Raw genomic sequence first — 24754 nt, forward strand, 5'->3', positions numbered from 1 at the left:
TCTGATCATGAAGGGATGCTGGATATTATCAAAAGCTTTTTCTGCATCGATTGAGAGAATCATATGGTCTTTGTTTTTTAATTTGTTTATGTGCTGAATTACATTTATAGATTTATACATTTATAGATATATGTATATTGAACCAGCCTTGAGAACCTGGGATAAAACTGACTTGGTCATGATGTATAAATTGTTTGATGTGTTTCTGGATTCTGTTTGTTAGGATCTTGTTGATTTTTTTTGCATCTATATTCATTAGTGATATTGGTCTATAATTTTCTTTTCTTGTTGGGTCTTTTCCTGGTTTGGGGGTCAGGGTGATGTTTGCTTCATAGAACATGTTGGGTAGTCTTCCTTCTTTTTCTACCTTTTGGAACAGGTTGAGTAATATAGGTACTAATACTAGAGGAGAAGGCAGGGAAAATCCTTGAAGAAATCGGTCTGGGCGAGTATTTTATGAGGAGGACCCCCCAGGCAATTGAAGCAGCTTCAAAAATACAACACTGGGACTTGATCAAACTAAAAAGATTCTGCACAGCCAAGAACACAGTAAGTAAAGCAAGCAAACAGCCCTCAGAATGGGAGAAGATATTTGCAGGTTATATCTCCGACAAAGGTTTAATAACCAGAATCCACAGAGAACTCAAACGCATTAGCAAGAAAAAAACAAGGGATCCCATCGCAGGCTGGGCAAGGGATTTGAAGAGAAACTCTCTGAAGAAGACAGGCGCATGGTCTTCAGACATATGAAAAAATGCTCATCATCTTTAATCATCAGAGAAATGCAAATCAAAACTACTTTGAGATATCATCTAACTCCAGTGAGACTAGCCTATATCACAAAATCTCAAGACCAGAGATGTTGGCACGGATGTGGAGAAAAGGGAACACTTCTGCACTGCTGGTGGGAATGCAAATTAATACATTCCTTTTGGAAAGATATATGGTGAACACTTAAAGATCTAAAAATAGATTTGCCATTCAATCCTGTAATTCCTCTGCTGGGCATATACCCAGAAGACAAAAAATCACATCATAATAAAGATATTTGTACCAGAATGTTTATTGCAGCCCTATTCATAATTGCTAAGTTATGGAAAAAGCCCAAGTGCCCATTGATCCACGAATGGATTAATAAATTGTGGTATATGTACACAATGGAATATTATGCAGCCTTAAAGGAAGATGGAGACTTTACCTCTTTCATGTTTACATGGATGGAGCTGGAACATATTCTTCTTAGTAAAGTATCTCAAGAATGGAAGAAAAAGTACCCAATGTACTCAGCCCTACTATGAAACTAATTTGGGGCTTTCACATGAAATCTATAACCCAGTTACAACCAAAGAATAGGGGGAAGGGGGAAAGGGAGGGGAGGGAGGGAGGTGGTGGGTAGAGGGAGGGGGATTGGTGGGATTACACCAGCAGTGCATCTTACAAGGGTATATGTGAAACTTGGTAAATGTGGAATGTAAATGTCTTGGCACAGTAACTGAGATAATACCAGGAAGGCTAGGTTAACCATTGTGATGAAAATGTGTCAAACGGTCTATGAAGCTAGTGTATGATGCCCCATGATCATATCAATGTACACGGCTATGATTTAATAAAAAAAAAAAAAAAGAAAATTTGGTAAATTACAGAAAAGTGTAAACAAAAACACAAACAAACAAACAAAAAATACTAAGAAACTTGCCGCCGAAGTTAATTTATGGAGGTACATCAAAGTAAGACTTTAGAAAATGAGAGATTGCAAGAAAAAAAAAAAAGGCAAATTACCTTTGGAATTCACTATAGGAAAAAGTCTTCAGGACCTAATACGGGACAAAGACTCCTTTGACTTGACACTAAAAAGCACAATCGATAAAAGAAAACATTGACAAGTTGGACTTCCTTAAAATTTCAAACTTTGCTCTGTCAAAGAGCTTGGTAAGAAGGTAAAATTCAAGCACGGAGTAGAAGAAAATATTTTGAGAGCATGCGTTTAACAAAGGATTAGTATCTAGGCTGTGAAAGGAAGGTTTCAAAATTCAACAGCAGGTCAGGCCTGTTGGCTGATGGCTGTAATCCTAGGACTCAGAAAAGCAGAGGTGGAAGAATTTTTTGAGGTCAGGAGTTCAAGGCCAAGCTTAGAGATAACAAGATCTTGTCTCTATTAAAAAAAAAAATGTAACCCAGCTTAGTGGTACCAGCCTGTAGTTCAGCTACTCAAGGTAATGAGGCACGTATATCCCGTGGCTCAGGAATTGGAGGTTGCAGTTATGTATGATGACGCCACTTCACTCTAGCCCAACAGAAGAGCAAGATTCTATCTCAAAATAAACAAACAACTAAATAATAAATAAACTCAATAGTAATAAAAGAAAAATGGTCCTACTTGAAAATAGGCAAAAGATATAAGCGGACATTTACTGAAAAGGATATATAAACAGCAATCACATGAAAACTTATTCAGCATTACTAGTGATTAGGCAAATTGAAGTTAAAGCTACAATGAGAAATCACTATATGCTTGTCATAAAAGCTAAATTTGACCAATTGTTAGTGGAGAAATTAGGTTATTTCTACATTGATGGTGAGAGTATAAATAAGTACCACTATTCTGGAATATATTTTAGCAACTTCACACAAAACTAACCGAGCAACTATGATATTATCCAGCCACTGTATTGGAGCATTTCAGCTGGAGAGATGAAGTCTTATGTTCAGAGAACAAGCTATACATGGATATTTATAGCAGTTCCATTCATTACAGACCTTGGCCAGAACCAAGTCGGAAGTCCTGCAGTGGGTGAATAGTCAAGTAGGCTGCAGTAAGCTCATAACTATGGTGAAATACGATCCAGTGATAAAAGGGGGCAAACAGTTAATGCATGCAATGACTTGGATGAAGCTCCAGAAATTTTTCTGAGTGAAAAGAGCCAATTCCTCAAATTTGAATAATGTATTATTCCATTGAAATAGCATTCTTAAAGCTAAATTTAAACAGCAAAATTAAAGAGAATAGATTATTAGTTGCCAGAGATTAAAAAAGTAATGGAAGTGTGATCCTAAAATGACAACATGAAGTGTCCTTCTCATGAAATGTTTTGTATCTTGCTCTTACCAATGTCAATACCCTGGTTTCCATGGTGTTTTGCAGGAAATTTCCTGTGTGGTAAAGTAGGTAAAGTTTACTTGTGATTCCTCTGTATTAGTTCTCACAACACTTATGAATCTCCAATTAGAAGTTTAATTAAAATAGTTTAATTAAAAATAAAAGACAACCAAAAATACATAAAATCCATATTGACCTTCATTAGGACAATACTAATGGCTGATTTTTTTTTTTAATCAGGAAAGATAAATCCACAAAACAATTAAAAGGTAAGTCCCGAGAGCTGAAAGACAATAACTGGAAGCATTAAATCCATTTTCTACCAAAAATAATCCTCAAAAGTAAAGTCAAGAAAAAAATTGTGCTAAATAAGGCAAGGCTTAAAGTCCTATTCCCTGAATATGATAATGTTTACAAATAATTAACTTTACAATAATTCATTTACCTACAAAACTGTTGTGTATAATTTCCTGTGTTTTATAAAGGGAAAGGTAAATACAAAAAATGTTTTTCATATAGGACTTGTCTTTAAGGATTCCAGAATGGCATATTACAAAACTAATAATGTGATCCTATGAAAATAAGCAATTTATAACCAATGTAATGTAATAGTTTCAACATAATCCTGAAACTTGTGTGAAGTTAGTAATATTGAAACAATGAAGAATTTATGTTTGTTGTTGAGACACAGTTCTGCCTCAACAAAAATAAGAAAATGAGGTAAAGATTTTGACACATACAATTCTTATAAATAGTGCTAATGGTACTTTTACAGGTAAGAAATAAGACATAAGTAATCTAAAAGAAGTGAACATATAAGAAGCAAATATAAAGTTTGGGAATTTAAAGTAGTCATCTGAATTTAAGTTAACTACCTAAGTAAGCAAATTAAATGGTGCTTATTATCAGAAAAATTTTAAAAGTCAATTAAAAGTTCTAGGGAAAAACACTTGAAGTTATCAGACTGGTGAAAGACTTTATGAGGAAGACTTTAGTGGAAATTGCAACAACAAAAATAAACAAATGGGACTTAATTAAATTGAATAGCTTCTGTACAGCTAGGGAGACAACAACCAATGGAAATAGACAGCCATCAGAATAGGAAAATATATTTGCATATTAGGAATCAGACAAAAGCTTGATAACTAGGATGTACAGAAAACAAATTAATCAACAAAAAAAGGCCAAGAAACCCTTGAATCAGTGGGCAAGAGAGATGAATAGAACCTTCTCTAAAGAGGACAGACGAATGGCTAACAAACATGTGAAAAAATGTTCATCATCCCTAATCATCAGAGAAATGCCAATCAAAACCACCCGAGATATCATCTAACCCCAGTGAGAATGGCCCACATCATAAATTCTCAAAGCTACAGTTGCTGGCCTGGATGTGAAGAGAAGGGAACACTTTAATACTGCTGGTGGGACTGCAAACTAATACAACTCTTTTGGAAGGAAGTATGGAGAATCCTCAGAGAACTCAAACTGGACCTCCCATTTGATCCTGCAATCCCATAACTGAGCATCTATCCAGAAGAAAAAAATATCATTTTTATCATAGGACATTTGTATTAGACTGTTTATAGCAGCTCAATTATCAATTGCTAAACTGTGGAAAAACCCTAAATGCCCAGCAATCCAGGAATGGATTAACAAGTCATGGTATCTGTATACCATGGAATACTATGCAGCCACTAAAATAGATGGAGACTTTACATCTTTTGTATTATTCTGGATGGAGTTGAAATACATTTATCATAGTAAATCATCACAAAATTGGAGAAGCAAGACTCCAATGTACTCAATTCTGTTATGAGAACAACTGATGACCTAGTACACGGCGTGGGGTGGGGGAAGGGAGGAGCAGAGAGAGGGAAGAAGAAAAAGAGTTGGGGGCCATTTCATAGGGTGACACACCTCTTGGAGGTGGGATACAGTTATAAGAGGGACTTTACCTAATAAATGCAAGCAGTGTAAAAAAAAAATAGTTGCTCGTAAGAGATCCATTATCAATATAAAAGAAAAACAATCTGAAATAAAAATTGATTTGAATTGATTTGAATTCATTGATTTGAATGCCGACTAAAAGCTTAACCATTCATTTTTTAAAAGTTAGAAAAATAATAGTTAATTTAATTTAAATGAAACAGAGGGAAAGATAATAAACATATTTATGTACAGAAATCAATGAGCTAGAAATGAATCAAAAGCAAGCAGTAAGATGCCAATCAGTCAATAATTTGAAAAGACAGGGAAAGTCCCTGTTAAGATTTTTGAGAGGGAGAAAGAGAGAGAAAAGGAGAGAGAGAGAGCACCCAGGGAGAGAAGATAAAAACAATGTTAGGGAAAATAAAGGGAAGATTACTATAAATCATACAGAGTGTTTTATAATGACAACATAATTTTAATATCAAAATAGACAAATACATTATTTTAACCATAGCTATTCTCATGACCATAGTTATGAAGACCATAAGTAAAACATTTCCAAACAAAGTAAAGGGAAAAAAAGAATAATACATTAAAATGAGACAAAGAAAATTCAAAATCCACCTCAATAGATTAATTCAAAGCATTTGACTAACTTCAACACAGGTTAACAACAGCAACAACAAAAGTGGCCATGTCACTGTATACCATTAGAATTTTTGTATGAGATTAGTGCATTTGCTACATATCAGGTCAATATAAGCATGTTATTTATGTTTCTTCATACCACAAACAATAAAAAAATAAATTTAAACATGATCCCACTTAGCATCATGTTAAAAATAAAAGTATCTAAGAATAATTATACCCTGTTAAGATCTAATGACTACCTCTGTAGATTAAAAACACTTCTTTATTAATTTTTAATCAAAATCACAACTGTATACATTTATGGAGTACAATGTGATGATTTGATATACAATATGGAATGCTTAAATCAAACTGATGAACATCATCATCACCTCATTTATTTTTTGTGGTAAGACATTTAAAATTTAGCTATTTTGAAATACACCCTTGCATTGTGCACATTAGGTGAGATCCCACCATATGCCCTCCCTCCCCCTCTCTCCTCCTTGCTAGACTATATTTTTGTTTTACCATTCATATGAGAGTGTAAGTGTTTATATATTGGTTTCATAATAGTATTGAGTACTTTGGATACTTCCCCCCATTCTTGACATACTTTACTAAGAAGAATGTGTTCCAACTCCACCCACATAAACATAAAGATGTAAAGTCTCCATTTTTTTTTATAGCTGAGTAGTATTCAAGGTTTAAATATACTACAATTTGTTGATCCATTCATTCTACACTGCTGGTGGGATTGCAAACTAATACAGTCTTTACAGAAAGAAGGATGGAGAATCCTCAGAGAACTAAAAGTTGACATTCCATTTGATCCTGCAATTCTATTACTAGATATCTACCCAGAAGAACAAAAATCATTTTACCACAAGGACATTTGTACCAGCATGTTTATTGCCAAATCATGGAAGCAACCCAAACGGCCATAAACCATGACTGGATTAGATAGCAACTCTTAAAATTTAGGTCTTTCCCTCAATTAATCTTTTTTCTATGGTTAGTAGGTTGCTCACAGTTAATAAAAAAAAAAAAATCAGTAAATTGAAAATTTGATTTGAAATAGGAAATTAAGAATCAACCTAATATTTGCACCAAACATTGTTTTCTGCTTAACTATATTTTTAAAATATTTGTTAATAAGCTAGTAAATTATATTTTTTAAATTTCAAATTTGTTCCAAAGTGCTAAGGATAGGGAATGTTCTTGTACTATTGTGTAAAACACACTTTCTAGTCCATCTTGTAAGCTGCTGAAAATCTGGGCAAATTACACCTAGATCTTGCTCTTGGCTCAGCTGATACACTTTTTTCTCCATATGCGAACATTGGCTCCTAAATTTAAATTGTTGGTCTCAGTTTTCTAGACAGTGACCTTGAATTTTTCTGTTGACTTCAACTTTGTGACCATTCATATTTTCCACTTTTTTCTCATAAGATCAGTTCACTTGACCTATTCATCCTAGGATTTGCTCCTCTCTAAATAGAACATTACCTGCCAGGCTCTGTTTTATTCTGCATTGCCCATAAAAGCTCTGCAGCATTTCTGTGAAATAATTTTAAGTGACATTAACAAGGGATTTCTTCATCTTTAAAATACAGACAAATTGCTAGAATTTCAGGGATCTTTCAATATTGAGATTATATGAATACAAAACTCAATAAGTTTTAAATTCTTTTATGACTTACTTTATTTTCTGCATAAAATATTATACTTTTTGGAGATGGCTATATCTGCGATGATATTATTATTGTTGTTATTATTATTATTTTGCCTTGGGTAGGTCTCGTTAACCATCATTTACATAGCAATTTTCTTTTTTCATATTTATTTTTAATTTTAAGGAAGTAATTGATACACTGAGCATCTTAAATTCTAAGACATTTTGATTAAGTTTTTAAATTTATTAGGTTATGTTACTGCTTCTTTTCATTTCTTGAAACTATATTTAGCCATCTTTAATTATAAGGTAATTGAACCCTTATGCTGTTGTTCAGTATGTTTCCAAATCTCACACCAAAAATGAATTTAAACTTTGAGGGGAGAAAATATTATTTTTGAGATTTGTTTCCCTTATACATATTTAAACAAATCGTTAACAATAGAAGTGCTCTGTTTGTGTGATTAACCCAATACAGAGTGAAATAGCCTGGCTCTTTTTATTTTTTATTTAATTTTGCGATCTTTGACTCTTTTAACTCATATTGATAGTGCTTCTGGAGGAATTTCATGTTTTGATATGGAATTCGAATAGGAAAAACTATTTAAACAACAATTTGGGAAATAAGTTGTCTGAAGTATCTGTATATTGCCTAGCTGTATGACAGTCCCTCTTTCAATGGAAATTGCTTTTAGAATTACTGATATTTCTATTATGGATGCTGTGCACCTACATACATCAGTATGTTGCTATGGCAAACAGATTGGTCTTATATGAAAGTTTAAACCACTTATGACAGCAGAGTTCAGGTAATTCAGATATCAACATGAACCACAACAATATAGTCATCTGAGTCAATATATTTTTCTGTTTTGAAAAAAATAAATCTTTTAGGTACCTTGAATGAAAACAATACTAAAAAGAAAGGCATGCATGTGTGAAATTTGAAGTCAGACCCCAAAGCAGGGTGAACTCAAAAGAATTTAGATATGCCTAACTTAGAAACCTTGAAAAACAACAGGATAGCTCTGTATTTTGTTCATATTAAATTTCCTCTGGATTCTTTTTATTTTTCATTAAAAGAAAACTTAGAAAACATAACACACAAAAAGGAACCATCTTGTTATAAAACACTGGCCTCTGTCCCAATCAGATGCAATTAACTATATATCATTGTGTCAAAAATGTTAACTAGGTCAACAGAGGTTTTACACTATTTGAAAAGACAAGCCTATTTCCCTATAAAAGTGGATATTATTATCAAATAAATGTATGCAGGTCTCTTTAAAGGGTATATTTTGACATAGACACATTGATTAATTTAAATAAGTATGATATCTTTTTTAGAACTTCCTTTTTAATTACATTGCTCAAGGCTAGTTCATTTACCAAAATCTAATATGATATTTTAGCAAAAGTGTGACACTAATTTTTTTCCTAATAAAGTACACTAGCAGTAATGAACTGTAGGAAATACATTTTTAAAAGTAGCTACATGTATTTGTGGTTACCATCAGAAATTTTACTGAAAATATTTATAAATATCAACTATCAATTTATTTATCCCCCTTTGTTTTTGAAAAGGGTATATGATAGAGAACATTAAAAAAAGAAAAAAAGAAATTGTTAGGGATTGTACCTCAACAACCAATTGCACAAATGGAAAGCACTGATAACACAGCACATATACATCAGAACTCTAGCAATGCTGGGGTAGATAATTTTGATGATGTGAACATTGCAATTATGTAGATATTTGCCAGAAAAGTTGTCTTCTAAAAAACATAAACATGGTAACTTTTTAGGTGTGTTTGTAAGGAAAGTCTTAGATGATGCTGAACACAAATCCTGTTTTCTGAAGAAAGGAACAGAGTGATTTGTGACCCAGAAAAATTGATCGTGATATTTCAGATCAAGAATACTCTAGGTCAAGGCCTGTGGCTCAGTGAGTAGGGCGCTGGCCTCATATACCCAGGGTGGTAGGTTCAAACCAGGCCCTATCCAAACTGCAACAACAAAAAAAAAATAGCCGGGCATTGTGGTGGGTGCCTGTGGTCCCAGCTACTTGGGAGGCTGATGCAAGAGAATCACCTAAACCCAGGAGTTGGAGGTTGCTGTGAGCTGTGACACCATGGCACTCTACCAAGGGCAATAAAGTGAAACTCTGTCCCAAAAAAAAAAAAAAAAAAGAGAAGAAGAAGGGGAAGTATTCCAGAATTATGGATAAAAAGCAGACCAATATTTTAACTTTTAGAAACATTTTTTTCATAAATACTACAGGTACAAAATGTAAGCATAAATGAATGATCAACATTTCTACAAGAGTTCAAGATGAATGAGACATTTTTAAACAAAATGTGATAATAAAATCATCATTTCCTGTAAAAATCATCATTTCCTATATAGATGAGACTGAGAGTTTCTTTCTACGAAAAACAAATTTGTTAGGAGTGAGTGCATGTTAAATTCAGATTGGAAATTGCCTGCATAAAAATGGAGAGGACATTTTAGTAAACACCGAAAACAAAATAGAAGATAAATTATATCAGAGTTTATAAAGTATAATAAACTCATGTTTGTCAAATATTCAGAAAACATTAAAATAAATTATAAATTAACTTTGGCATGAATAAAAGAAAATAATAATCCCACAGATCTGATGACAAAAAAAATAAAGTAGCTTAGTTGATTTAAATGACTTGTTCTCGGGAAGTTGAGCAATTTAGTTGGAGGTCGTGGGGCCAGCTCCCGAACTCTGCGACTTTACAGAGATGAATTTAAAGCATTGCTCGTAATGACTAAAAATGACACAACCGAGAATTCTCAGCATAAGCCCAAAGGAATATCCTTGTCATTCAACTTTCAAGCACTGGGTAATCAGAGTATATTTGGATGAGGCGGAGCAAGATGGCAGCCGAGTAACAGCTTCCTTGCATCTGGGCACCGTGAGTCTGGGGAGATAGGACTCCAGGCATCTCTGGCTGGTGGGAACTGCCTATCATCACTCCTATGAGGATACAGGGAGTCAGCGAGAGACTTCTGGACCCCAAAAGGAGGACTAAAACAGTGGAAAACCGGCAAGTGGTCGCATGTGTTCAGTCCGTCTAAACCCGCCCACAACTGTAAGTTCAGTAGCAGCGAGACTGCAAACCAGAAAGGCCTTACCTGTGAACTGTTTTGATGTCCTTGGACTTGGCACTGAGTTGAACTGCCTTGGGGAAGGCCTGAGCGGGAGTGCGGAGAACTTTGGCCGTTGTCTAGGGCCCCAGTCTGAGCCGCTGAGCCAGACGGAGCTAATAGTGTTTGGCGGTGGGTCACACGGAACCATTGTCAGTGATCTGCCCTGGCAAGCTCCGCCCTCAGGGTCACAGAGCTAGAAACGGGTGGGAGCTGGTAACCCAGCAACCAAGTAGCCTAAGGGTGGGGTCTGAGCCGCCTTGCAGCCCTAACCCTCAGGGGCAGAGTGAGACTGGTTTTGGCACACTAGGTAAGTGGATAGCCACTTCAGCAGTGATTCCAGCGAGAAAGCTGGGAAAGCTTCTGCTCAGCAAGTTCACAAGTTCAAAGTGCCTTTTAAGTGGGCTGAAGAGAGATTTAGGGTGTCTACCGGCTGGGGTTTGAGAAATCAGCAGCCTCCAGTCGTATCAGAACTGTGACTAACATCTCATACCCCAGAAGATCACGTGTTGCCCAGACAATATTCAATAACATATACAAACTGCTTTGTTTTTGGTTGTGTATTTTTTCTTTTTTTTTTTGTTTGGTTGGTTTTTTTTGTTTGTTTATTTTGACGTTGTTTATGTTCTTTTGTTTTTTAATTTCAATCTTTTCCATACAGATGCCTTTTTCTTTCTCAATTTTTCTAGTTTAATTATAATTTCCCATTGCTGCCTTATTTAATAACTACAACTTCATTTTTGCTAGTGTTTCTACCGCTATCATTTGGTTTTACACCCAATTTTATCCCCGTAAAGTTTTCTGTTTGCTTGTTTTGGTTTGATTTATAGCATTTTTGTTTTCCTCTCTACTTGGTGGAGGTGGGGTACTGTGTCTGATCAGGTTAGCAATGAGCTGCTGACCTCAAGGGAACCACCCAAATGGGCACCCCCAGAAGGTGGGGTTTTTTAAGGTTGTGTCAAAGTACCCTACTGTACACCTATATTGCCCTGTCTCCTTCTTTCTATGCCTCTCTTCTTTTTGTCAATATTCCTTATCCCCACCCCCTCTCCTTTCTCTATCTTTCTTTTTTTTCTTATCACTCGGTCCTCCTTTCTTTCATCCCTTTTTTGCTCCTCAACTTTCTCACACTTCTGGTCCTGTAACCCTTAGTCCACAGGCACAAGAACTTAAAGAGCAAGAGGAAGTGAAAGGAAAATTAGGGCAAGGAAACAGATAAAAGAAATTACTCATGAGGAAGAATCAGCAGAAAACTCCAGGCAACATGAAGAACCAGTCCAGAACAACCCCGCCAAGGGACCATGAGGTAGCTACTGCAGAGGATTCCACCTATACAGAAATGTTAGGAATGACAGAAAGGGAATTTAGAATACACATGTTGAAAACAATGAAAGAAATGATGGAAACAATGAAGGAAACTGCTAATAAAGTGGAAAATAACCAAAAGGAAATCCAAAAACAGAATCAAATCAGAGATGAATGATATGAAGAATATAAAAAGATATAGCAGAGGTGAAGGAAATGAAACAGTCAATCGGGGAACTTAAAGATGCAATGGAAAGTATCAGCAACAGGTTAGACCATGCAGAAGAAAGAATTTCAGAGGTAGAAGACAAAGTTTTTGAGATAACTCAGATAGTAAAAGAGGCAGAAAAGAAGAGAGAGAAAGCAGAACGTTCACTGTCAGAATTATGGGACTTTATGAAGCGTTCCAACATACGAGTTATAGGAATTCCAGAAGGGGAAGAAGAATGCCCCAGAGGAATAGAAGCCATACTAGAGAATATTATAAAAGAAAATTTCCCAAATATCACCAAAGATTCTGACACACTATTTTCAGAGGGATATCGGACCCCAGGTCGCCTCAACTCTAACCGAGCTTCTCCAAGACACATTGTGATGAACCTGTCCAAAGTCAAGACAAAAGAAAAGATTCTGCAAGCTGCCAGGAGTAAGCGCCAGTTGACCTACAGGGGCAAATCCATCAGAGTGAACGCAGACTTCTCTAATGAAACTTTCCAAGCAAGAAGACAATGGTCATCTACCTTTAATCTACTTAAACAGAACAATTTTCAGCCCAGAATTCTGTACCCTGCTAAGCTAAGCTTCAAAATTGACGGAGAAATCAAATCATTTATGGGTATACAAACATTGAGGAAATTCGCCACAACAAGACCAGCTCTACAGGAAATACTTCAACCTGTTCTGCACACTGATCACCACAATGGATCAGCAGCAAAGTAAAAACTCAGAAATCAAAGGACAGAACCTAACCTCCACACAGATGCAAAAGATAAAACTAAGCAATGGACTCTCACCAAATAAGACGAATAGAATACTACCACACTTATCAATTATCTACATAAATGTTAATGGCTTGAATTCCCCACTGAAGAGACATAGATTGGCTGACTGGATTAAAAAACACAAGCCATCCATTTGCTGTCTGCAAGAAACACACCTGGCTTCAAAAGATAAATTAAAGCTCCGAGTCAAGGGTTGGAAGACAATTTTTCAGGCAAATGGAATTCAGAAGAAAACAGGAGTTGCAATCTTATTTTCAGATACATGTGGATTTAAAGCAACTAAAGTCAAAAAAGACAAAGATGGTCACTTTATATTGGTCAAGGGAAAAATACAACAAGAAGACATTTCAATTCTAAATATCTATGCACCCAATTTAAATGCTCCCAGATTCTTGAAGCAGACCTTACTCAGTCTGAGCAATATGATATCTGATAATACCATCATAACAGGGGACTTTAACACACCTCTTACAGAGCTGGACAGATCCTCTAAACAGAAATTAAACAAAGATATAAGAGATTTAAATGAGACCCTAGAACAACTATGCTTGATGGACGCATATAGAACACTCCACCCCAAAGATAAAGAATATACATTCTTCTCATCACCCCATGGAACATTCTCCAAAATTGATCATATCCTGGGACACAAAACAAATATCAACAGAATCAAAAGAATTGAAATTTTACCTTGTATCTTCTCAGACAATAAGGCACTAAAGGTGGAACTCAACTCTAACAAGAACGCTCGACCCCACCCAAAGGCATGGAAATTAAACAATCTTCTGTTGAATAACAGATGGGTGCAGGAAGAAATAAAACAGGAAATCATTAACTTCCTTGAGCATAACAACAATGAAGACACAAGCTACCAAAACCTGTGGGATACTGCAAAAGCAGTATTGAGAGGAATATTCATCGCTTTAGATGCCTACATTCGAAAAACAGAAAGAGAGCACATCAATAATCTCACAAGTGATCTTATGGAATTGGAAAAAAAAGAACAATGTAAGCCTAAACTCAGTAGAAGAAAAGAAATATCCAAAATCAAATCAGAGATCAATGAAATTGAAAACAAAAGAATCATTCAGAAAATTAATAAAACAAGGAGTTGGTTTTTTGAAAAAATAAATAAAATAGATAAACCATTGGCCAGACTAACTAGAAACAGAAAAGTAAAATCTCTAGTAACCTCAATCAGAAATGATAAAGGGGAAATAACAACTGATCCAACAGAGATACAAGAGATCATCTCTGAATACTACCAGAAACTCTATGCCAGAAATTTGACAATGTGAAGGAAATGGATCAATATTTGGAATCACACCCTCTCCCTAGACTTAGCCAGGAAGAAATAGACCTCCTGAACAGACCAATTTCAAGCACTGAGATCAAAGAAACAATAAAAAAGCTTCCAACTAAAAAATGCCCTGGTCCAGATGGCTTCACTCCAGAATTCTATCAAACCTTCAAGGAAGAGCTTATTCCTGTACTGCAGAAATTATTCCAAAAAACTGAGGAAGAAGGAATCTTCCCCAACACATTCTATGAAGCAAACATTACCCTGATACCAAAACCAGGAAAAGACCCAAACAAAAAGGAGAATTTCAGACCAATCTCACTCATGAATATAGATGCAAAAATTCTCAACAAAATCCTAGCCAATAGATTACAGCTTATCATCAAAAAAGTCATTCATCATGATCAAGTAGGCTTCATCCCAGGGATGCAAGGCTGATTTAACATATGCAAGTCCATAAATGTTATCCACCATATTAACAGAGGCAAAAATAAAGATCACATGATCCTCTCAATAGATGCAGAAAAAGCATTCGATAAAATCCAGCATCCTTTTCTAATTAGAACACTGAAGAGTATAGGCATAGGTGGCACATTTCTAAAACTGATTGAAGCTATCTATGACAAACCCACAGCCAATATTTTACTGAATGGAATAAAACTGAAAGCTTTTCCTCTTAGAACTGGAACTAGACAAGGTTGTCCTCTGTCGCCTTTACTATTCAACATAGTGCTGGAAGTTCTAGCCAATACAATTAGGCAAGACAAGGAAATCAAGGGAATCCAAATGGGAGCAGAGGAGGTCAAACTCTCCCTCTTTGCTGACGACATGATCTTATACTTAGAGAACCCCAAAGACTCAACCACAAGACTCCTAGAAGTCATCAAAAAATACAGTAATGTTTCAGGATATAAAATCAATGTCCACAAGTCAGTAGCCTTTGTATACACCAATAACAGTCAAGATGAGAAGCTAATTAAGGACACAACTCCCTTCACCATCGTTTCAAAGAAAATGAAATACCTAGGAATATACCTAACGAAGGAGGTGAAGGACCTCTATAAAGAAAACTATGAAATCCTCAGAAAGGAAATAGCAGAGGATATTAACAAATGGAAGAACATACCATGCTCATGGATGGGAAGAATCAACATTGTTAAAATGTCTACACTTCCCAAAGCAATCTACCTATTCAATGCCATTCCTATCAAAGTACCTACATCGTACTTTCAAGATTTGGAAAAAATGATTCTGCGTTTTGTATGGAACCGGAAAAAAACCCGTATAGCTAAGGCAGTTCTTAGTAACAAAAATAAAGCTGGGGGCATCAGCATACCAGATTTTAGTCTGTACTACAAAGCCATAGTGCTCAAGACAGCATGGTACTGGCACAAAAACAGAGACATAGACACTTTGAATCGAATTGAACACCAAGAAATGAAACTAACATCTTACAACCACCTAATCTTCGATAAACCAAACAAGAACTTACCCTGGGGGAAAAACTCCCTATTCAATAAATGGTGTTGGGAGAATTGGATGTCTACATGTAAAAGACTGAAACTGGACCCACACCTTTCCCCACTCACAAAATTTGATTCAAGATGGATAAAGGACTTAAATTTAAGGCATGAAACAATAAAAATCCTCAAAGAAAGCATAGGCAAAACACTGGAAGATATTGGCCTGGGGGAAGACTTCATGAAGAAGACTGCCTTGGCAATTGCAACAACAAAAATAAACAAATGGGACTTCATTAAACTGAAAAGCTTCTGTACAGCTAAGGAGACAATAACCAAAGCAAAGAGACAACCCACACAATGGGAAAGTATATTTGCATATTTTCAATCAGACAAAAGCTTGATAACCAGGATCTACAGAGAACTCAAATTAATCCACATGAAAAAAGCCAACAATCCCTTATATCAATGGGCAAGAGACATGAATAGAACTTTCTCTAAAGACGACAGACGAATGGCTAACAAACACATGAAAAAATATTCATCATCTCTATATATTAGAGAAATGCAAATCAAAACATCCCTGAGATATCATCTAACCCCATTGAGAATGGCCCACATCACAAAATCTCAAAACTGCAGACGCTGGCGTGGATGTGGAGAGAAGGGAACACTTTTACACTGCTGGTGGGACTGCAAACTAGTACAACCTTTCTGGAAGGAAGTATGGAGAAACCTCAAAGCACTCAACCTAGACCTCCCATTCGATCCTGCAATCCCATTACTGGGCATCTACCCAGAAGGAAAAAAATCCTTTTATCATAAGGACACTTGTACTAGACTGTTTATTGCAGCTCAATTTACAATCGCCAAAATGTGGAAACAGCCTAAATGCCCACCAACCCAGGAATGGATTAACAAGCTGTGGTATATGTATACCATGGAATACTATTCAGCCATTAAAAAAAATGGAGACTTTGCATCCTTCGTGTTAACCTGGATGGAAGTGGAAGACATTATTCTTAGTAAAGCATCACAAGAATGGAGAAGCATGAATCCTATGTACTCAATCTTGATATGAGGACAATTAATGACAATTAAGGTTATGGGGGGGGGAGCAGAAAGAGGGATGGAGGGAGGGGGGTTGGGCCTTAGTGTGTTTCACACTTTATGGGGGTAAGACATGATTGCAATAGGGACTTTACCTAACAATTGCAATCAGTGTAACTGGCTTATTGTACCCGCAATGAATCCCCAACAATAAAAAAAAAAAAAAAGAAAAAAAAGAAAATAAATGACTTGTTCTCCTCCAATGCCTCTAATTTATATTCCAGGGCAGGAAGTAAAGTTGCAGCTCTGTTACCATGTTATGAGGTACTTACCATAGAGAAAACGGGGTGGCAACCCGAGAACCACAGTGAAAGAAAAGCAGGGGCCATGCTCACTTAGAGTATGTGGGTGTGTGCTCTGTGATATCTGCTTTGTATTTTTTCACCTTGAGGACACACTTGAATATTTGACAATTTTGTTGCCTCAATTTTATATTAACTGATGTGTAGAGAGTGTACCTATGATCCTCAGCTGATGCAGCACTCTGAACTCTAGTTGATCCTTTCTGGGTACTTGAAAAAAAATAATCCCACTGCTTCTGATGATCCATCAGTACATTCTCCTACTCAGAGTCAAAAGCCAAAACAAAGGAGAGCCATCTGTCCAGAAACTAGTTGTGCTTTTAATGACAGAAGAAAACAATCATAAGTAAGTAAACACAAAATTTTCAGCTCATGAATAAATACAGAGATGAATAGGGAAAGAAATTTCTTTGGAGATGAGGGGTGAGGAGCACATGGGTTCCCTTGTTGACTAAATACCTTTGGGCAATGGTGGAAAGGACAGACAGGGCTGAGGTGGGGGACCACGTGGAGGAAGTTTATCACATCTAAACCCTGAAGCACATCTCTACTTAATGAAAATGCATACTTTTCTAATTTTACTTCCATGAACAACTTTTTCTTAAACTTTATATTCTTCTTCATCTTCCTGATAAACTAATGGACTCAGGACATGAAGAATTTAGATTTTAACTGTGACACCCTTTACCAAGTGATTTCTCTTGTAAACTATGAAATGAGCTGAAATCAAGTAAAATGTTCTATGAACATGTAACCATTTTTAAAAGACTTGTATTTCACAAACAATAAACCTCAGTTTTAAACTCATTTTGCCCTCTTTGTTTTTAATTCTTCTAAGGAAGTTCTAGAAAGAAGATGCATAGACATTAGGATCATTATTAAAAATTGAAAATACCATATTGCATGTTAGTTTTGGCCTCTTTTAAAGAGTACTGTGGCCATACCTATTGAAATTTGTGTTCAGCTCCTGGGCCACCAGGAATATTTTCTTTTTTTGTGGGTGTGTGTGTGTTTTGCTGGCATTTTTTTTAATTAATATTAAATCATAGCTGTGTACATTAATGCTGTCATGGGGCACCATACACTGGCTTTATAAATAGTTTGACACATTTTCATCACACTGGTTAACATAGCCTTCCTGGCATTTTCTTAGTTACTGTATTAAGACAATTATATTCTACATTTACTAAGTTTCACATGTACCCTTGTAAGATGCACCGCAAGTGTAATCCCACCAATCACCCTCCCTCCGCCCATCCTCTCCTCTCCTTCCCCTCCCTCTCCCCCTTCCCCATATTCTTAGGTTATAACTGGGTTATAGCTTTCATATGAAAGCCATAAATTAGTTTCATAGTAGGGCTGAGTACATTGGATACTTTTTCTTCCATTCTTGAGATACTTTACTAAGAAGAATATATTCCAGCTCCATCCATGTAAACATGAAAGAGGTAACTTTACTCTGCTCTTTAATGTATATTAAATATATATAATTTAGAATTTTATTTTCTTGACTGGTAGTGATAAGACACTATCAATAAATAATGGAGGTGTCTGGTTTTACCTTGGCCACTACTGTAGAGATTTGTGGCACATCACAATTCTTCCAAAACTCAGGTTCATCAGTTGAGGCCTCTTGAATGATTAAAAAAAAAAACAATAAAACAAAAAGTAAGACTTTATTGCTCTTGCATTTATTGACTGAGAACCTCATACTCTGTGCTGTATCAACATTGGGGTATTTATATTAGTGCAAACAATGTTTTAAGTCTTTTCCAACATTGTATGTACCATGATCTTATAACTAAATGGCCCTACAATGCTGTGAATAATAAAGAAACAAAATCATGTTTGTGCCATGTTAGAAAATATAAAGTGTGAAACCTTATAAATTGTGCCTTGTTCTCCTTAAAATTTAATACAATGAAGACTAAGCTAATTGGTACTATTATGAGTTTAATTTAAAAACAAAATTTGATAAAGGGATATTTTAAATGTTTTTGTATAACAATTAAAAATAATACACAATAATATAATCAGGGGTATCAGCAAAATTAAATTTACTATCAATTATTTATCTTTTCTCTAGGTCATTCACACCATCAGTGCCACTGATAAAGATGATTTTGCCAATGGACCAAGGTTTAACTTCTTCCTTGATGAACGCCTGCCAGTGAATCCAAACTTCACTCTCAAAGACAATGAAGGTGAACATAAATATATATATTTTTGCTCTACGTGGTTTCTGCTTTGACTTGTATGAAATAAGCTTCATCAGTTTTCCTTTAGTCTCATCTACCCATGAACAGCTTGCAAATCAGCCCTCAAAGTCAGTTGGATGTTAATGTGTTATGATTTGTGAATAGCTCGTATTTAAAATTGAGCCATATGTATGAATAACTTTCATTAAATTTATTCAGAAGCATCCCTTTAAACAAGAAATGTACATGTAATATGCTCTTGGGCAAAATTTTAAGAGAAATCTTAGCTGACAAACTTGTTTATGAGAACTGCTGCAACTGCTAGGAGGGAGAAAATATTTAAATTAGAAAAAATGAAAAATATCCTAGAGACAGTTACAAAAGGAAATGCAATGCTTGAAATCATCCTACATTAGCAAAACTATGGGTATGTTTTGTACCAATTATATTTCCTCTTGTTAGCAGGAATATTTCCAAAATATGGGTTGAAAGATAGATACGCCTACGTAGAGAATGCCGTGGAATACGAAGGTTTGGGGATCATTTTGTTTCCCCCTCTTATTGTGGCATGGGGGAATTCCATATTTTGGTTACTCTGGAAGATTCATTATTATATGATATCTTGTTTGGCAGATTTCTCAAGATTATGTACAAGACATTCTTCCTCCCCTTAAGGAAACATGACGTTGTTCAGTATGTGAAATTTCCTGATTAGTATCAGCTTTCTCCTTCTCCACACTACTTTTGATACTGTTTATCTAAAAATTCTGTTATTTAGAATTTAATGTTTATCTCAGAATCACATAAAGGAAACAATGGCACATATATTTTGAAGCAAACATTCAATTTCGTCTCTGTACATTTCTAAAAGAAGAATTTTCAAAAGCGAGTTACTAAATGACAACCTGCTAAAAGCATTTTCTCCATTTTCCTTAATGTTCTGTAAATACAAAAAGGATACCGTGGTGTGCCTGCAGCCATCAAAAGGTTCATAGGAACATAAAAAGCTTAATTGTCTCTTCTGTTTTAAGTAGCACTGTATCAGCTCTACTTATCGGAATAGGTATTGTCTGGGCATGACAAATTGCATTTGACTATTGTACATTTACTTATTTTTGAACATCTCATCTTATAATCCAAATATATTTATGATACTTAAATATATGAATAATGTTAAAAAGTAAATTTATATTTTCTTAAATTTCAAGAATTTTACATTCTAAGAGAGCATTTATCTTGCTGTTTTAAAATCGAATCTGGACACACAAGCGTATATTTCAGTTGAAATTATTTCTATTACAACAAAAATTTTATGTTATGTTTTAAAAAGAAATTTAATATGGCAATATTATATAATAAAATTTGATAATAGATTTAAATATGTGTTAAGTTTCAGCTATTTAACCTTCATATGCATAACTCTGAAAGTACTTTAGAAAAACAGGAGAGCAGTATTTCCAATGACACCCACTTTAGTAACTAAAAGTTCCTGCAAGATTATTATATCTGGAATTTGTGAATTTATGAATACAATACAATTAATGATTGTATTTGAAATCTCTTAATTCACTGATATGACATTACCTGAGGAGAAGGTATTCTCCTCAAAATACATACAAAACTTTAAAAGGGTTTGTTTATATATTTTGAAACATTAATTTTAACCATACAAATGGATGTTTATCATGTCAAAAGTTTCATAGTAAAGATGTTTAAACATATTTGTAAGAATTTTTTTTCAATTTTTTTTAGAATTGATAAAATCATAAATAACAGAGAAATAATTGCTCTTTGGTAGAAAGTACAGCAGTGGTTTGAAGAGGAGGTACTAGCACATAATGGAAAATGTGGACTTGAGCAAGCAAAGTGTGCAACATAAATTCCGCCCCTTAACCTCCTGAGCCTCGGTTTTAATATTCGTCAATCTGTGATTAGAAATGCCAACTTCTCAGTATTGGGAGAATTTATGTTACCCTATGTAACTGTATTAGAATCACATGACCTTTTCTCCATAGATAAGGCAATTATAGATAATAGCATACAAAGGTAAAATTAAAAATGGAGTAGTCATAATAGGATGGATCCATCCATCCATACATACATACGTTCATACTTACCGTGGTCATTTATTTATGCCTGTATAAATATTCTATTTTTCTAAGCAACAAGCGGAATAAAAGCACAATGGAGTAAGAGTCAGAAAACCCCAGCCTGCTGGATCCTAGGTACCGAGGGATTACATTACCTGAGTTAATAGACACTTATATGCCCCAGACACAAAAGAAATTTAGAAGAAAAAATTAAAGCCGTTTATTTTCTGTGCCCACTGTTCGCATCAAAGTACATATTCAGGGAAACAACAGAAAGCAGAGACAGCCTTTAAGCCAGGTGATAGGACCAGGCAGCCGTTGGTTCAGTGCCATCTCCTATGTTGCTGTACGGCAAGGAGTAAGCTCAGAGCAATGCTTTCCACAGAGATGAAGAAAGTCACAGATCGCTGTAAGCCAAAATTTAAAAGATTTTGAAAGAATTAAGAAATTAATCAGAAAATGAATTTACTCTGAAAAATAAAAATGCATAAGTGATGAAAAATGCCTTCATATAAGTAGGTTTCATAATTTCAAAATATAAAAAGAAGTCAATAGCATCTTCAAAACATGGCCAAGACTTCTTAGATAACATGACACAACAGAAAATGAAACTTACCCAATCATTGTTGATATTCGTATTTTTTATATTACAGGACTAGAAACCTCATGTATAAAAAACTATATATATATATCGAGACATGTTAAAGACAGAACTAGAAAACATGTTAGCTAAAATTTTAATTTTAATTATAGATACCCACGTATGTGAACATAGACATTAGATATACTAATTATATACATATATAACTATAGTTATTGAATATATAGAAACTATAACTTCATAAATATTTCACAAAATTGAAATATATAGTAGGAAAAGAATCTCAGAATGAATCTCAGAATTCTCAGATGAATCTCTGAATTCAGAAGACTGATCAATGGGGGTGGAATGGAGAGAAATGGGATCAGGCAGAATGTGAAGACTGTAATGTTTTATGTCTTTAAAAAGTGATCTTAAACAAAAATGTGGCATAATAATATGTTTAAAATCTGAGTGAGTGATCATATTTTATTTTATTTTCTACATGAAATAGTTCATTAAAACAAATGTAACATTATTTCCAGGTACAAAGTTGGAGCTTAACTCATTCAACCATTCTGCAAGCAATAATGTCATCACAAATACAGCCAGGACCCTTTTTCTGCTCCCAAAGACATGTAATGTAATAGGGCAAGTATGCACTAAAATGAAACAAAAATGCTGTCCATGTCATATAAGAAGGATTCTTGTCTTGGAATAGGAAGTTTGGCTAAGTTGCTAAAGAGAGAGATACTTAAAATGGTAACTGAGTGATGAGCGAAGTTTCACAGTAAAATAGAGAATGGCTAAAAATTGTAGATAGGAAGTTGAACAACTTCAGAGGCCTTAAGGTGGGGAAGACTACCAGAGTGAGCTCAAGAAACTTGATGTCAACAGGCAGTCCCTGAGTTATAAACATCTTGTACAAACATGCAATGCACAATTACTAATGGGGGCTATTACCTTAAGTCTCTGAGTTACAAACATCCAACTGACATGCAACTCCCACTTACAGTAATCGGTAAATAGACCTGTTCCAACTTACATACAAATTCAACTTGAGAACAAGCCTATAGAAACTGTCTCATTCATAACCTGAGGACTGCTTGCATAGGAATTGTAGTAAAGGTTGGCTGGAGAGGCAGGCTGTTGCCGGTTCTCACAGTTTTGTACACCATGACAAGTCAATTTCCTTTTTTTTTCCTTTGTTTCAAATAAAATTAATCACAATATAAATAGAAGATATGGAAACCATATCATGGGAATTATACAGTAAGATTTCTAAAGGTCCATTTTGTGTGCTATCTACATAATGGAGTGTGAGTAGGCAAGTATTATCTATCATCTTTAACTGTAATTATTATGAAATAATTTAAGACCCTGAAACAGTTTTCCTTTGTGAACAATATTGTCAGAACTTCTTCATTCTGGGATCTCCTGCTACCCTCAAGTTGTCCTTGCTGGGAGACAACTCTAGCCATCTCTTATCTTCCTTTATGTATTGCAAGCAGAGGCCTTAACCTCCCCCTTTATTCCAAACTGTCTCTGCTAGAATGCTCAGCCTTGGAAGAAATAGTTAATGTCTCCCTTAGGAACAAAGGATATATTTATTTGCTGTGTAGTATAATAAAGGGACACTCTCTGAGGTAAGTGTTTTGGCAAGTTTTCTTGCAATTCATTAAAAAGGATCCAGGCTCCTGAAATTTCGGGTTCCTTAGCTGTGATACTTATCTGCTGAGCACCCAGGATGTACCTGGGCTCTTAGGCATCATTCCCCTTCACCTTAGAATACAAGGGAATGAATATTTAAAAAAAAAAAGCTTTCTGCGCGTTGGTAAAAATTCTTTATCTCTGACCTAGGAGCTTTGCATCATCTTCTAGTATCCGTAACATCGTGGCAGGCTAACTTACTAGCCTGCAAGTATGGGAGAATCTCAGACCAGACTTCCTTTGCATTTCTTGATATTTTATTGAAGTATTTCCTACTAGAAACTATTATAAAAGCACCTAATCAATTATTATGACTTATCACTGTGTATATACAAAATCCATAGAAAAGATGAGTACCTAATAGTGTTTACTCCTGAATCACATAAGGCAGCTAATTCCCTCATACCCATTGAGAAGATCTTCCCCATCTCTACCCTTATGGCATTCTCCGATTTAAAAACAGGGATGCTTGCTAAATGGGTAAATTTACAGCAATGTTCCATGTTTTCCTAGATGTTTCCCCTTCCCATTTTATCTTCCCTACCACATAATTAATTTGGAACCTGCTAATTTATAATTTATGTGAGCATTACCATTTTCTTAAATGGTCTATCATGTTTATTTTTAAAAGTTTATTTCTATTGAGCCTATTTTTTATTACTCACTGTGACATATGCTGAGAATATATTGGGAGAAAACACAGCCAGTGTGCAGCTAATGCTCTGCTTGGGGGAATAAGAGTGAGTCCTAGTGGAGAAAATATATCCATGGAAAGAAATCGTGGTCCAAATACTCATTGTTCTGGTAGATAGCCACGCTGTTCATTTACAGACATGTGCATTGCTGGTAAAGTTATTTCTTTTTTTAATTTTCTTAAACATGTTAATGGTAGTGATTTTACAATCATTGTCAACTTACTCTAATGTCTGTTCCCAATGCCAGATACTTTTTTTTCCCTTGTGGACTTGGGGGTAAGGGGGAGAAAGACCGGAATGTATGGTCTTGTTCCTTGATCTCTCTAGTGTGTTTTGATTGAATGTCACACATTCAGGGCTACTATAACAAAACACCCGAGACTGGATAATTTGTAAAGAAGAAAAATGTATTTCGTACATTTCTGGAAGCTGGGACATCTCAGATCATTTGGTATCTGGTAAGGGCCTGGTCTCTATATTCATGATGGCAACTTG

General features: G+C 35.2%; 1 protein-coding gene across 6 annotated transcripts in view; it reads left to right on the top strand.

Moving 5' to 3' along the window:
• Positions 1-24754, top strand: part of CDH18 (cadherin 18) — a 922309-nt gene that overhangs the window by 875618 nt on the left and 21937 nt on the right. For all 6 annotated transcript variants that reach the window (XM_053592795.1, XM_053592804.1, XM_053592784.1 and 3 more), the window contains one exon: positions 19073-19190. In XM_053592795.1, coding sequence (XP_053448770.1) covers positions 19073-19190 — 118 coding nt within the window. The remainder of the gene's footprint in view (positions 1-19072; positions 19191-24754) is intronic.

This window comes from Nycticebus coucang, chromosome 1 (assembly GCF_027406575.1).
Source record: "Nycticebus coucang isolate mNycCou1 chromosome 1, mNycCou1.pri, whole genome shotgun sequence".
Lineage (NCBI taxonomy): Eukaryota > Metazoa > Chordata > Mammalia > Primates > Lorisidae > Nycticebus > Nycticebus coucang.